The 12,819-nt window shown below is 35.8% G+C and overlaps 1 protein-coding gene across 8 annotated transcripts in view; it reads left to right on the forward strand.

Annotated features, from left to right (window-relative positions):
- Positions 1-12,819, forward strand: part of LOC106884484 (activated Cdc42 kinase-like) — a 244,007-nt gene that overhangs the window by 165,276 nt on the left and 65,912 nt on the right. Inside the window, exon 1 of one of the 8 annotated variants that reach the window (XM_014935892.2) lies at positions 5,074-5,434. The exons of the other annotated variants lie outside the window; for them this stretch is intronic. Coding sequence (XP_014791378.1) covers positions 5,417-5,434 — 18 coding nt within the window. The 5' untranslated portion in view covers positions 5,074-5,416. Of the gene's footprint in view, positions 1-5,073; positions 5,435-12,819 lie in introns of those variants that run through there. 8 annotated transcript variants of the gene reach the window in all.

The following is a 12,819-nucleotide window of genomic DNA, read 5'->3' on the forward strand; positions in this document are numbered from 1 at the left end:
CCCCCCCCGGCTTGCCAGCTCCTGTCAAACCATTCAACCCATGCTAAGATGGAAAACAGATATTTGATGATGATGATGATGACTGCCATATGACCAATCACACAATACAGAATTAACACTGTATACTGCTGTGCCACAATAACAGTATAGTGTTTATTGCTGAGTTAGCAATAACACTACATTATGTCAACTATAGTGGAACCTTGGTTTACAAGTGCCTCTCATGAACAAATCAGTTGGAACAATTATTCAAACATAAAATGTCTCGGGTGACAAATGAGTGTCTCATGTACTGAACATGTAATCCACCAACAACAGTTGGTAACAAGCTGGGAGTATTGGCAGGAGAATGTCAATTGCTGTCTAGCTTCTGCTTAGTGCACATCCCTGCTTGAATTCACTGTGCCCACCTCTCTTGAATTTCCTATGAGAAAAACAAGTTTTGGTTTACAGACATTTTGGGTGATGAACAGCCTTCAGGAACAAATTAAATTCGTAATCTGAGATTCCACTGTGTATATTGCTGTCCCAGTAATAGTCTTATATAATTAGTTATGTACTTTCGAGTTATTTCTTCTATTCCACCATGCTCTCTACAATCAACCACTCTAGATATGAATTTTTAGTTATGGAATTTCTCTTTTACTCTTTCTCCTACATATCTAGACCTACACATTTTTTCGTTGTATTGTAAAATAATGTTTGACACTGTTCACACATGCATGCACGCGTGCACGCGCACACACACACACACATATGCACGCACACACAATGTTAAGTGGCCAGAAGAACAATCCATTTGGTACTAATAACAATTTGCTTCAAAAACTTAAGTACACACTCAGTCATAATACATGCTTTGTACACTACAATAATATGGAAATATAGAATGACTTTGATATTTACAAATAGTCTTAGTCCCATGGTGATCGTTTCTTTATTTCGATTACCAATATTTGTTCTGTGTTGACCTATTCTTTATTTGTTATCAACTGCTGATGTTTTTGATATTTTTGATTGGTCCATCAACCCAGGTCATATCACTTTCTTGATCCTCACTTTATTTGAAAAGTCATGTATAGGGAAAATCTTTAATCTTCATCTATCATCCTTTTCCAATGCAACAAAAGTTTATTTTATCAATATATACAGTACAATACTCCTCGTTTTTCAGATATTCTAAAAAAAATCTCAGTTCTTAAATTATTCTAACATTATTCTTCGTCTTTACTATATTCATCAATTACATACCATTTTGAAACACGTCCGTTTCTTTATTTAGAATTTACTCATTGCAACATTAAGTTAACATTAATTTACCAACACTTAGAAATTAATTTCTTATTGCATGCTCAATTTGTAAAGGAAAATCGTAGATGATTGTGATAGAAGCTGGTATTTTGTGCTAAAAGTTTGTACCTACCAAAGACATAAGTTTGTTCTTTTTTGCATTTAGATTTGGAAGATAATGTTACTAAAATTGTTGCAGCTGTATTTTAAAACTTCTTATAATGTTTTCCTGAAATTTGAAATAAAGTTTACTTCCTCAGAATCACATTTTCCTTGGCTGAAATTTTTGCTGGTCCAGTCCCTTTAGATGAACCATATCTTCATGAAATAATATTCATGCCAATCAACTGTGACATCGTTGTATAGGTTGTTAACATTACATACAAAACTCATTTTGTATGAAATGTTGTGAAGGCAAATTCTTTTTCCTGTTGCTTCTAATGACACACTTAACACAATTATAATTAAACACACACCCTTCCTTACACAAGTACAGACTCTCCAATATACAGACCTTCTCCCTCACATACATACACATGATTTATTAACAGAAAAATATGAGCCGCTTTCTGTTACAGATATTTTAACTTCCTTTTTGTTAGTTTTGAAGGCTTGAATTTTTAAGAAAGTTTTTATTTTAAAAATTTCCTTTTTATTCGACTATGAAATGAAGGCCTTTAAATAATTTGAATTTCAATCCCAAATGAAAGAATCCATGCCTTATTTTTACCCTTTTGTTGTCTTGTTTTTCTGTTAATGATAAAAGCTTGTGTCGACAATATGAATATATTTTTGCATCCATCAGTGAGTCAGTGAGAGAGTCTCTGTGTATTTGGTTGGTCAGCTAGAAATAGTAGCTAAATTCCTGTAAACCACACTCTACCACACATGCTTGTAAACTGCTATTCCAGTCATAACTGGGACATCTTTCTTCACAGGCCTCATTTGAACCTGAAATTGGAGGAAGTGTTGTATCTTCAAACCAGACACCTGGTCTCAATGTTGGTGAAACAGTGGATTCTTCAAAAGTAATCAAAGGTGTTGGGGTGGAGCTGGGTGACACACAAAGTCTAAAGCTACAGTTCATATGATAGGATTCTACACATTTTCCATCTACTCAATTCCATTTGCAAGATATTGGTTAACCTAAGGCAATGGCAGCAAAAACTTGCCCAAAATTCTGTGTAGTGGGATTTAATCTAGAATCACATGCTTTCTCTATCCTTGGTATCTAAGAATCATGTTTTATTGTAGCTTTCACAGTTATTGGTATTGTCTTCCTATAAAATAGCTAAAGACTTACAAAGTTATATTATTTAGTACAATTATGGTCTTTATTCAAATTCGTTTCCTTCTACTGGCATCTCTCTTCTATTGTTCTGCATCTAAAAAATAAACTATTTTTTCCTTCTATTATAATATAATATAATATAATATAATATACTAAGTCATCAATCCATGCTCACTGGACTGTTTTTAAATGAGGTGTCGCAGTATTATCTCTTTTATGATAGCAATACATTGGTTGTGATATTAATAACATGAAAATAAATTTCTAAAAATTCTAAAATAAAATCAACGTATTTAAGATATATACTGAGACTGCTGGGGGGGGGGGAATTACTTGAAAAATCACATTTAAAGCATAATAACATTTAGTAGTATAATGTAATATGTTATGAGTTGTGGTAATGTGTTACATAAGGTCTGTGATGGCTTGGATCAATAAAATTGATGAATCCAGTGCAGCAATGCAAAGAAAACTGAAGAGCAGATTGCAGTTTCATTAAATAGAATGTAGAGGTTGGTAAAAGGGCTAGAATAATAGGGGGGTAGCTAGGAAAATATTAACCAAATTGGATGGGATGATACTCGTACTAAAGAGCTTGAATGTTTGATAGAATCATAAGTACTAATGTGTTCTGTTATATTCCAGAGAGCATCAAATAACAGCTTTTCTGGTCGCATAAAAACCTGCCTTTGACTGCTGATATCTTGTAAATGGTGGCAAGAGATTCTAAATCTATCAAAGATCCAGTTTTTTGCAGGAAGAAAGGGTAATAGATAATAGATGATACTATTCAATTTGGTTCAATCATTAGATTGTGGCCATGCTGGAGCACTGCCATTTAATCAAATAGATCAATGCTGATCATCTCTAGTGTCATCTGTTACTTTCACTTCCTAAACATGCAGCCTTTTATTTCATTGGGGTGTAAAAAAGAGAAGAAAAGAGGCTTTAATTCTGTGCTAGTGTATTATTATAAATGTGATAATGTTGGTATTTTACATAGATATAAAGTCTCAAAGCCTTAGAAGACAGGTAGGATGTGGTGACAACCATGTCTTTCTCATTCAAGCTCCTAGTAAGCTATTTAGTTTCTAGTTGATGCAAATCAGTTTATGGCCCCATTGTTCTAGAAAATAGGTTTTTGTTTATAAATCCAATGTCATTTCATGGTAATTCCGTTTTATAGACTATTACTCCAATTCCACATCTCTTGTTTATTATTTGGTATTTTTTTAATCTTTTAGTTTTCATCTTTTTTGATTCATTAAAAGAGGCCTTTCTGAGTTTATAATAACTTAGTGGCTCACTGTCACTTATTCCTCAACCAAACTTTATTCCTATTGCTCTTGAATGATACCCCCCCCCCACCAATTTAGTGGCCAACAAATATTTTAGGAATATTTATTGCCATAAATTTCAATGTAAGGAAATGCACCATCAGATCTCTGATGTCATCCTATTTAAGGAATGGCTCATTTAATAAATGTTATTAGTTCATCTCCCTCCTACCCTGTACTCCCAAATGTGAGGTGTTCTCTACTGTTGGTTCTTTACATTTTACTCAATCTACACTGGAAATATAAAGAACACTTTCTTTTTTAAAAATATATTCCAAAGTAGTTCATTTCCTGTCAACTACAGCAGAACAATGAATGGTCTTTCATTTAGTTACCCCTCTTTCTAATTGCTACCCGCTTCATATTTTTGAGCATTCGCTTTGCACATACGTGTGTGTGTGCAGACACATTCCCATAGACAGCAAGTACCCCAGTTTGTTACTCTAACAGCATACGAAACATTTCCCACCCCGCAACATTTCCTTGTAAGCTGTTTTGTGTAAGGGGGGAAAAAAAAAAAGTAAAAAGGTTGCACGTGATTTAGTTAATGTTTTGAATTATTTGGCAAAGAACTATCTTTAATATTTAGTCTAAACTATTATTAGCGCGACACAACTGTATCTTTCCTGTCCTTATCATCTTCACACAGTCGTTACTTTTCGAAGATTTTCCCTCATTCAACAATCCCGTTGCTCATTGCACACTTTCAAGAGTGAGAAAAATCTGTCCCCACCACCACCAACAATTTCTTACATTTATTTTGCTCCCATAACAGATAGTATCGCCAACGTATATTTATATCTCTTCTTTCTCCACATTGATGTAGCTGAATTATCTGCACCCCCCGCCGCCCCAACTTTCACTGGGATAGCAAGCTTTTAAGTTGTTTCTTCAACTTCATATATACGTATGTGTGTATATATATATACACATACATGTGTATATATCTGTTAAATAAGTTAGTTGAAGCTCTTTCAGTCCTTTTTTTTTCTTTCTGTCTACAAGTTTATTTTCATTCCTTCTTTCCTGTCGATTTATCCCTTCTTCCCGCCGTCTTGCTTGCATCTCTCACTCCCTACTTGTTGTAACGACCGACCCCCCTCCCCGACCGCGCATCTGCTGCCATCATTCCTTGCCGCCGCTGCCGCATTATTAGCAGCAGCAGCAGCAGCAGCAGTCATATTTCCAACTAGACACTATAAACAACAGCGTGTTGTTGTTGTAGTTGCTGCTGGTTCACCAACTCCATCAGGCCTCTATACTTAATTGACACACAACAACTAAGACGACCTGTGGAAGGAAACCACGCTCGTTCCCCTTCATCCATTTACCTTTCATTTGACCCTCCTGATGCCATGGCCAGTCTTTCATCTCCTTACAATATACTTTGAACGTCCCATTTGGCTTTTTTTTTTTTAAACTCCATCCTCTCCAGTGGAAGGAATATTACCGGGAATTATTACTCTGACGGCTGGGGTTGTTTTACCCATTACATGCCATGGCCTGGTTCAAGAAGGTATGTATCCATGTCCACTCATTGACAAATACCTGTCACGTCTTTCACCCGACACCACACACACACATGAAACACGATTATATTATGATATTTCACTATTTTATAAATGAAAATATTTCTGGTGTCGTGTTTTGTTTCGACTACTGCTGTTGATGTCGATAATTCTGTTCGTTCAGCCTGTTCTATTAAGACCTTATATAAAACACGGAGCAACCTTTAGAGATGTCTTAGAATTGATGTTTTATTAAATAATATTAATGTTTTATTGCAAGAGGTTGATGGGGGGAAAACCGTTGATTAAATTAAAAGCAAACTCCCGACTGATTGTATACGGCTGTTAATATATTTATTATGTCTCTAAATTTCCGTGGCTTTAAACTGGATTCCCTGTCGCCACCTGCTTTACATGTCAGCTCTATTCTTCTTTTATTTCACACCATTTTCATCAGTTCCCTGCATCACACCACCATTAACCCAGTATATTCTCATCCCTTGTCCAGCTTCATGTGCAGAAATCATAATTAACCGAATAATAATAATAATAATAATCTAACCCTTAGCTTCCTCAATTTCTGCTGCCTGCTACATCCACTGGCAACAGACATTAAAGTACTATTAACCTACTTCCTTCCCACAACCAACAAGAACATTGTCGGAAATATATGGACCTAGCAAGGAATGGTCCCCGTCTTTGCCACGGGTTTTCAACATTTCTGGGGGAAATTTCATTCACTCCTCACGAGCTGCCATTTTTTTTAATGTTTCCAAATATGTTGCAAGTCAACCAATTTTAGTGACGTAAGTTGGTTGTCTTCGAGATGATTCTTCCACCACAATGGCAGAAAGTCTCTCTCTCGGTTTATTATTATTCTATCTCTAATATCTTCCTCCGGATTTTAAATAAAGAAGGAGCGGCTCCTCTAGTATTTTTCTGGCTGCTATACTTCCACTTCAGTCACCTGTGTTATTTCATTCACTAAATTACAGCAGCAACATCCACAGACATGGCAACTGCTGCCAGCAACTTTATCATCATCATCATCATCATCAGTTATTACTATTACAACTGCATTTGGAATATTCCTGCCTAGATTTCATCATAAGAAACCTCCATAATGACCACACAATTACCTCAGTGTTATTATCTTCATCATTAATTCTGTTCGATTTTAAAATCTCTTTGTTTCGTTTTTTCCCCTCCTCTTCTTCCTTCACGCTTGTTCCAGATCTTTTGTTTCTCCACTTGTGCCATTCCCTGGGGATAAAATGTCCCACCACACATAATACAAGAGTTACCGCCTGGAATGTAATGTCTAGAACACTCTTAGCTTTTCTAAGCCTCTGACTGTAACTGGTAAATATATTTATCCAGATTGTATAGTTTCGGGGTAGTTCCTCGTTATAATAATCTATAATTAGCTACCCCCACCACACTACCTGTTCATTTATGAGTCAACGAGAGAGCCTCGACCTGTTAGAAATAGCAGCTAAGTCACTCTACATTATTATGGTGATGCTTCAGATGAAGTAGTCCTACGTGGGTTATGTCTAAAATAGAAGCAGGACAGCCATGGTTGGAATACGTTTAATGATTGGGGCGAAACAACAACAATCTTGTTCAATATGGGCCGATATATATATTATTGTGTTACTCATCCCCCCCCACCCCAGAAATCACAATCGATCTCAATGCAATCCTATTAATCATCTCCCACATCATCGCACATTATTCACTTTCATGAAATAAACTGTTGTTTTTTTTTTGCTTTTTTTTAATTCCGTAAATATATTTTCGCACCTACGTAATTACGTTTTGTGGGGTTTAATGTCGACCTGTTAAGGAGGCCCAGCATGGGGGGTACTTTCGTTGTCGTCTGTATCCTAAGTACATGAGGTTGAAAATAAGCCCATGCTTGGCTTTTTACACACACACACACACACACACCAACACACACACCAACACACTGTGTGGAAGTGTCTCAGCATGGCAGTACTCTCGCACCGAGGTACTTGTTGGGATTGTCGTGAAAGGTATGTGTGTGTGTATGTGCATGCATCTACATATGTGTATGTTAAGACCTATCCTAGCAGGGGTTTACTTTCAACTTCATGTACCGAGGATTGTCTTGTGTATTTATACATACATTATGCATATATTGGTGCGTGTATGTGTGTGTGTGTATATATATATATATATATATATACATACACACACACATTTATGTGCGCTCGCTCACAATACATAAAGTGTTTGTCGAGGCACACCACTTCCGGTTGACATTTTCCAATTAAACCTGTTCTCTTTATCAACTCTGTGATTCAGAGCTGATAGCTTGTCCTTCAAATTAACCGTCGAGCTGACCATGTGACTTGGTCACAGCCATACTGTACTACTCTAGCCAAAGTGGTTAATCGACCCGATAGCAATAGCAACCAAATCTCCCTTAAATTACATTCTACTGTCTTAAAAAAAAAAGGACATACTGGATAATGCAGTCGTGGTTGTCTGCAGAAGGGAGACGAGGTAGACATAGACGGGGCACCTTTGAATATAGATGGACAGAACCGGAGCTGACCTAAGTCGAAAAAGGCAACTTGAACGTGCAAAAGGGGTTTGGCCTCTACGTAGTCGCTCGACCTGCTAGAAACAGCAGGCAAATCTGCCATCGTAATTAAAAAATGATAATGAAATAGTGTAAAACAAACAAGAAAAAAAAAACGGGATGGTCATGTCTGGAATATCCTTTGATTCTAGATCTGCTACATCAGACAACAACAATGTTGCTACATATTTCAATGGAGTCTCTGAAATACGAATCCAGTCTGTCAATGTACACGGTTGTATGTTATGATGTGTGATTTAAAGGAATGCAATCATACTGACTGATGTTTCCCCTATTTTAGGGATGGGTCATTGATTTAATTTCATTGCTTGTCACCAATATATCACCTCTTTTCCGTTAGTGTATAGTTATTTTGGTCAGATTTCAGCAATTTCGAGACGTGAACTAGATACAAATTTACGAAGAAGATCCAGAGTTTTGATTTGATAATGTTAGAAATTTTAATTTTCAATGTTTATAGAACAAACGGTTAAACTCCTGGTTAGTCTGTGAAATGGTTTTTCCTTTCGTGCCTGAAGTTATATGATTATCAGGTTATTTTCTTCTATAAATGTGTGGCTTTATTATTTACAATTTAAGTCTTTGTCCTGTAAATTCTTTCGAATTACGTGTAATTATATTGACTAGGTCAGTGCTTTTCTTTTAACTCTCTCTGTGTGTATATAAATAAATACGATATCGCGTATTGTAAAGAGTGTATAAGATAGCATTTGTGTTGTCAATTTCATTTCACAATATAGTTTTACAGTATAATGTTAAAATGTTATTTTCTGGGCCAGCCTAAACTCAAAATTGTACATACAGTCACTGATACAAACCCTAATGTATTAATTATATCCCTAATTTAATGTACTTCAGCTCTAGGGTTACAATCTCATTTTGTTGTGTGGGGTAGGGTCACCATAACCTTTGTGAAACTGAAAAAAAGACTGCCTTAGAGAGAAAATTGTTAACTGCTGTTCCATGTAAATCTCCTGCTACACCTACTTAAGTCAACAAAGCTGAAAATAGACATCAAGTTTATAGTCAACTATTTTGTATAACTACCCTAGCGCTATCTCCTTCTAGAAAAACAAAGATTTTGTTATCAAAAAGGCCTTCGAGGTGTTTGGTACCATCTGAATGATACACTCATTCTGGTATTGAAGAATTGGATTTTGGTATTTTAGGCAATGAGTATACAGTCATGTTGATGATGAAAGATAAATCTGATGTATTGTTGACTCAATTCATGACAGTTTGGAGGAACAGGAAATTGATAATGATGATGATGACTTCTAAAGATTTCCTTAACTATGCTTTTAGTTCTGTGAACACAATATGAATAAACAATAGTTTAATAATATTCTGTTTACTACCACAAAGTAAAGTTCTTAATTTTCTCATTGCAAATACAATATCCAGTTTGTTAGATTATACTTGAAAGGTTACCCATACATCAAAATATAAGGGTACCTGAAAAGTTTGATGTTCAATCTTCCCATTTTTCTTCAGTCCACATCTAACAACCATACCCCTATGAATCAAGGGAGCCTTTGCTAAGTATAGCAACCATGGAGTAACCCTCAAATCACAACCTTAAAAGAAAATTTAAAAAAATAACATGGTTGTTTACAGCTGGAACATTTTTGATAATTGATTTGTCCAGTCAGTTGATCTCACTCAACACTAATTCTACCCCAGACCCAACCATTCTCACACCTAACAACTATTGCCCATTTGTGTTTGTTTACACAAACATAATCATCTTTCTTCCTCTCTCAGAATTACTTTTCTTGTTTTACTCAACTTCAAATAGTTTTGTTTTTATTTTTACACAACAATAAATTGTATGGTTTTTTTTAAAAACTCAGTACTACTTTGTGTGGTGAATTTGCTAATGAAGTAGGATTGTTAATGCTTTCTAATAGAAATAGTTGAGTAAATATATCCTGTATTCCAAAGGAAGCTGTAAATATATTTGGCTGGAGTGGAAACATATCTTAAAACAAATTATTTTGTTCCTCGACTGAGTTTTGAGATCATTTTTTTAGGTTTTCACACCTAATTTGAGGTTTCTGCTTGACACCCAATTCTATAATATTACATAGTTTCTGTAGTCTTACATTTGTTTTATCTGAAAGCTGCAGTGAAATTGCCCCTGCGGAGGGTAGGGCTTCTGGAATATCTATTAAGAGAGTACCCTAGGTGTAAGTTAATTTACTAACCAGGCATTCAGTGGTTACACAATTGTTGAAAGGGTAAGGGATCATTTAAAATACTTTCAGTTGTAACTTTGTATATTGAGTTTTACCTGGGTTCCATTACTCCCATCTTTATTCTGCATTCACAACTGACATTTCTTCTGTCAAGCTTTCTCTCTCTCTCTTTTTTTTCTTTAATATTCTTAGAAGCAATTCCTACATGATGTTGGCATCTTACTTTCAATCCCAGCTGGTCTGCAATGCCTAGAATACTGCCATGAATTTCTGAAGAGTGGAATCAATTTAAATGCTTAGGTGTATTTATTAAAGTGAAACAGTAGAATTAAGATTCCTAATGATGACCTGTGTTGGTAAAAGCCGTTCAGTGATTTAGTTTTTACAAAGTGAAACTAGTTCCCAACTCTTATCAACCAAATGACTTGCCTGGTTGGTGAGAAAATGTGAAACACTATGTTGACATCTAATTTTGATGCCCGTTTGTTGTCACTTAATTTTACTGTTATTTCTGTTGTCTTTCAGGAAACCATGAACACCACACAGTCACATTTCTCTTTCCCTTCTGAATCTTAGGCCTTGCAGGATAAGTCAGTGTATACAATTTAACAATGGTTAGAACTGGGATTTTTCTCTCAGAAATAGTTTTAACCCTTTCTGAGAGGTGGCTGAAGGTTCAGGTTTGATTTTTAGAAATTATGGTTTAAGTCAAAGGAGGAAGAGTTGTAGTACTCCTGACTTTGTTTCCAATACTTGTGGGAGAGAAATGGTAACGCATTAGAGTCTGTCCCATTGAAGCATAGCTAATTGCTTGCCTAATTTCACTTACAAACAGACTTGGATCAACCTAAAGCATTTGTAGGAAACACTTATCTAAGCTGCCATAGAATGGGATGCGACCAGGAACTTGATCATTTGGTCATACCTGCACTCTCTGCAAAAGGGTCAAGTCTGACTGTTTTTGGTATTAAATTTCAATGAGAAGACATCAAGGCTAATGACTTTCACACGTATAACTGTAGGTAGGTAGGGTCAGTGATTTTTTTTTTTTTTTTTTTTTTTTTTTTGCTAAACCCGCATCAGTCAACAGGAAATCTGCTAAAGTCAGCCCTGAAGGAGTGGTTTGTTGCTTGAATGCTGTGGTAGCTGTGACTTCTTTAAAAAGGTTGCAGGGAGGCACATTGAACTGAGTAATGATATAGAATAATGAGTTTGGTTGCTTTCTTAATATATCATTATTGGTTTATCACCCACTTTTCCATGTGTGCAGACAGAATTTGAGATAGATTTCCTATAGTAGGACGCCCTTCCTGTTGTTACCCTCACCTATTTTCAAGCAAAGTAATATTTTTCTCTGTGGAGGACTGGGAATAGACACCATCAGTATGATAGAAAGGCTCATTTACAACTGACATGCAATATCAAGAGAAGGAAACCTAAGCATACACACACACACACACCATGGGCTCTTTTGAGTTGTCTGTCTTATAATTCCACTCACAAGGTTCTGGCTGTTCTGAGGTTGTCCAAAGTGTTACACAGTAGGATTGAACCTGAAACCATGTGGTTAGGAAGTGAACTTAACTTTGTAGCCACACACAACAAACGTATTGATCTTCATTCTTCTACATTCTGAATTCAAGTTATACCTCTGAGAGTGGAGGGTAGTTGATGGTAAAAGACATTCCATTATTATATTGGTGTCTATACAATCACTCTTCCCACAAATTGTGTCAAGTTTAGCTACCATCATCATCATCATCATCATCATCACTCTTGAATATTATGACCATCTTGACCATTGTCATGGTGGAAGTCATCATTATTTCTTATGTCATTTGTCTTGTTCTCTTTGTTGATTGTTTCTTCCTTAAAGTTATTTCGTTAATATCTTAGTTTATTTTCTGTAAGGTAATGGTGATTAGGACACTCTTTTGGGCCATAGTTGGCAACACTTTGGTCATTCTTGCAATGCCCCCACCCAATCTTTATTTTAAAATTGTTGTAAGGGTTAGCTGGATCTGCCAACCTATATTTTCACTCACTTAATACAATAGAAGAAAGGTTTTAAAGCTAGGTGTCACTTGCCGCATAGATCCATGTGTACACGATTTGGAACAACTTTAACAACTCTGCTACCATTCAGCTGTACACTTGATAATGTAATGGATTATTAAAGTGTATTATACATTACATTCCTGATGACTCAACTAATTCACTAGTCGCCCCCCCATCCCCAACTCCACCACCTCACTATTCATAAATCAACTTTCTCACAAGCCAAACTCTGGTAACATTCTTCTTGGTTTTGAACTAGAAATATATAATAAATATTCGGTGTCCCCTGTTCAATCCTGCTGCCTAGCTAATGTGAACAGCCCTAACTAATAATTAGTTATCTTTATTCTATGTAATTATGTGTTTGCAAAGAGCAAGTTGGTGTAAATTCTTTTAAACTGCTGCCACGAGATTATTGATGTATGACTCAAACACAAACTTCATAATCAGCTTAACTTTTTGAATCCCTTGAAATAGTTGATTTATTGAATAAAGTTAAGTCACT

Source organism: Octopus bimaculoides, chromosome 12 (genome assembly GCF_001194135.2).
Source record: "Octopus bimaculoides isolate UCB-OBI-ISO-001 chromosome 12, ASM119413v2, whole genome shotgun sequence".
Taxonomy (NCBI): domain Eukaryota; kingdom Metazoa; phylum Mollusca; class Cephalopoda; order Octopoda; family Octopodidae; genus Octopus; species Octopus bimaculoides.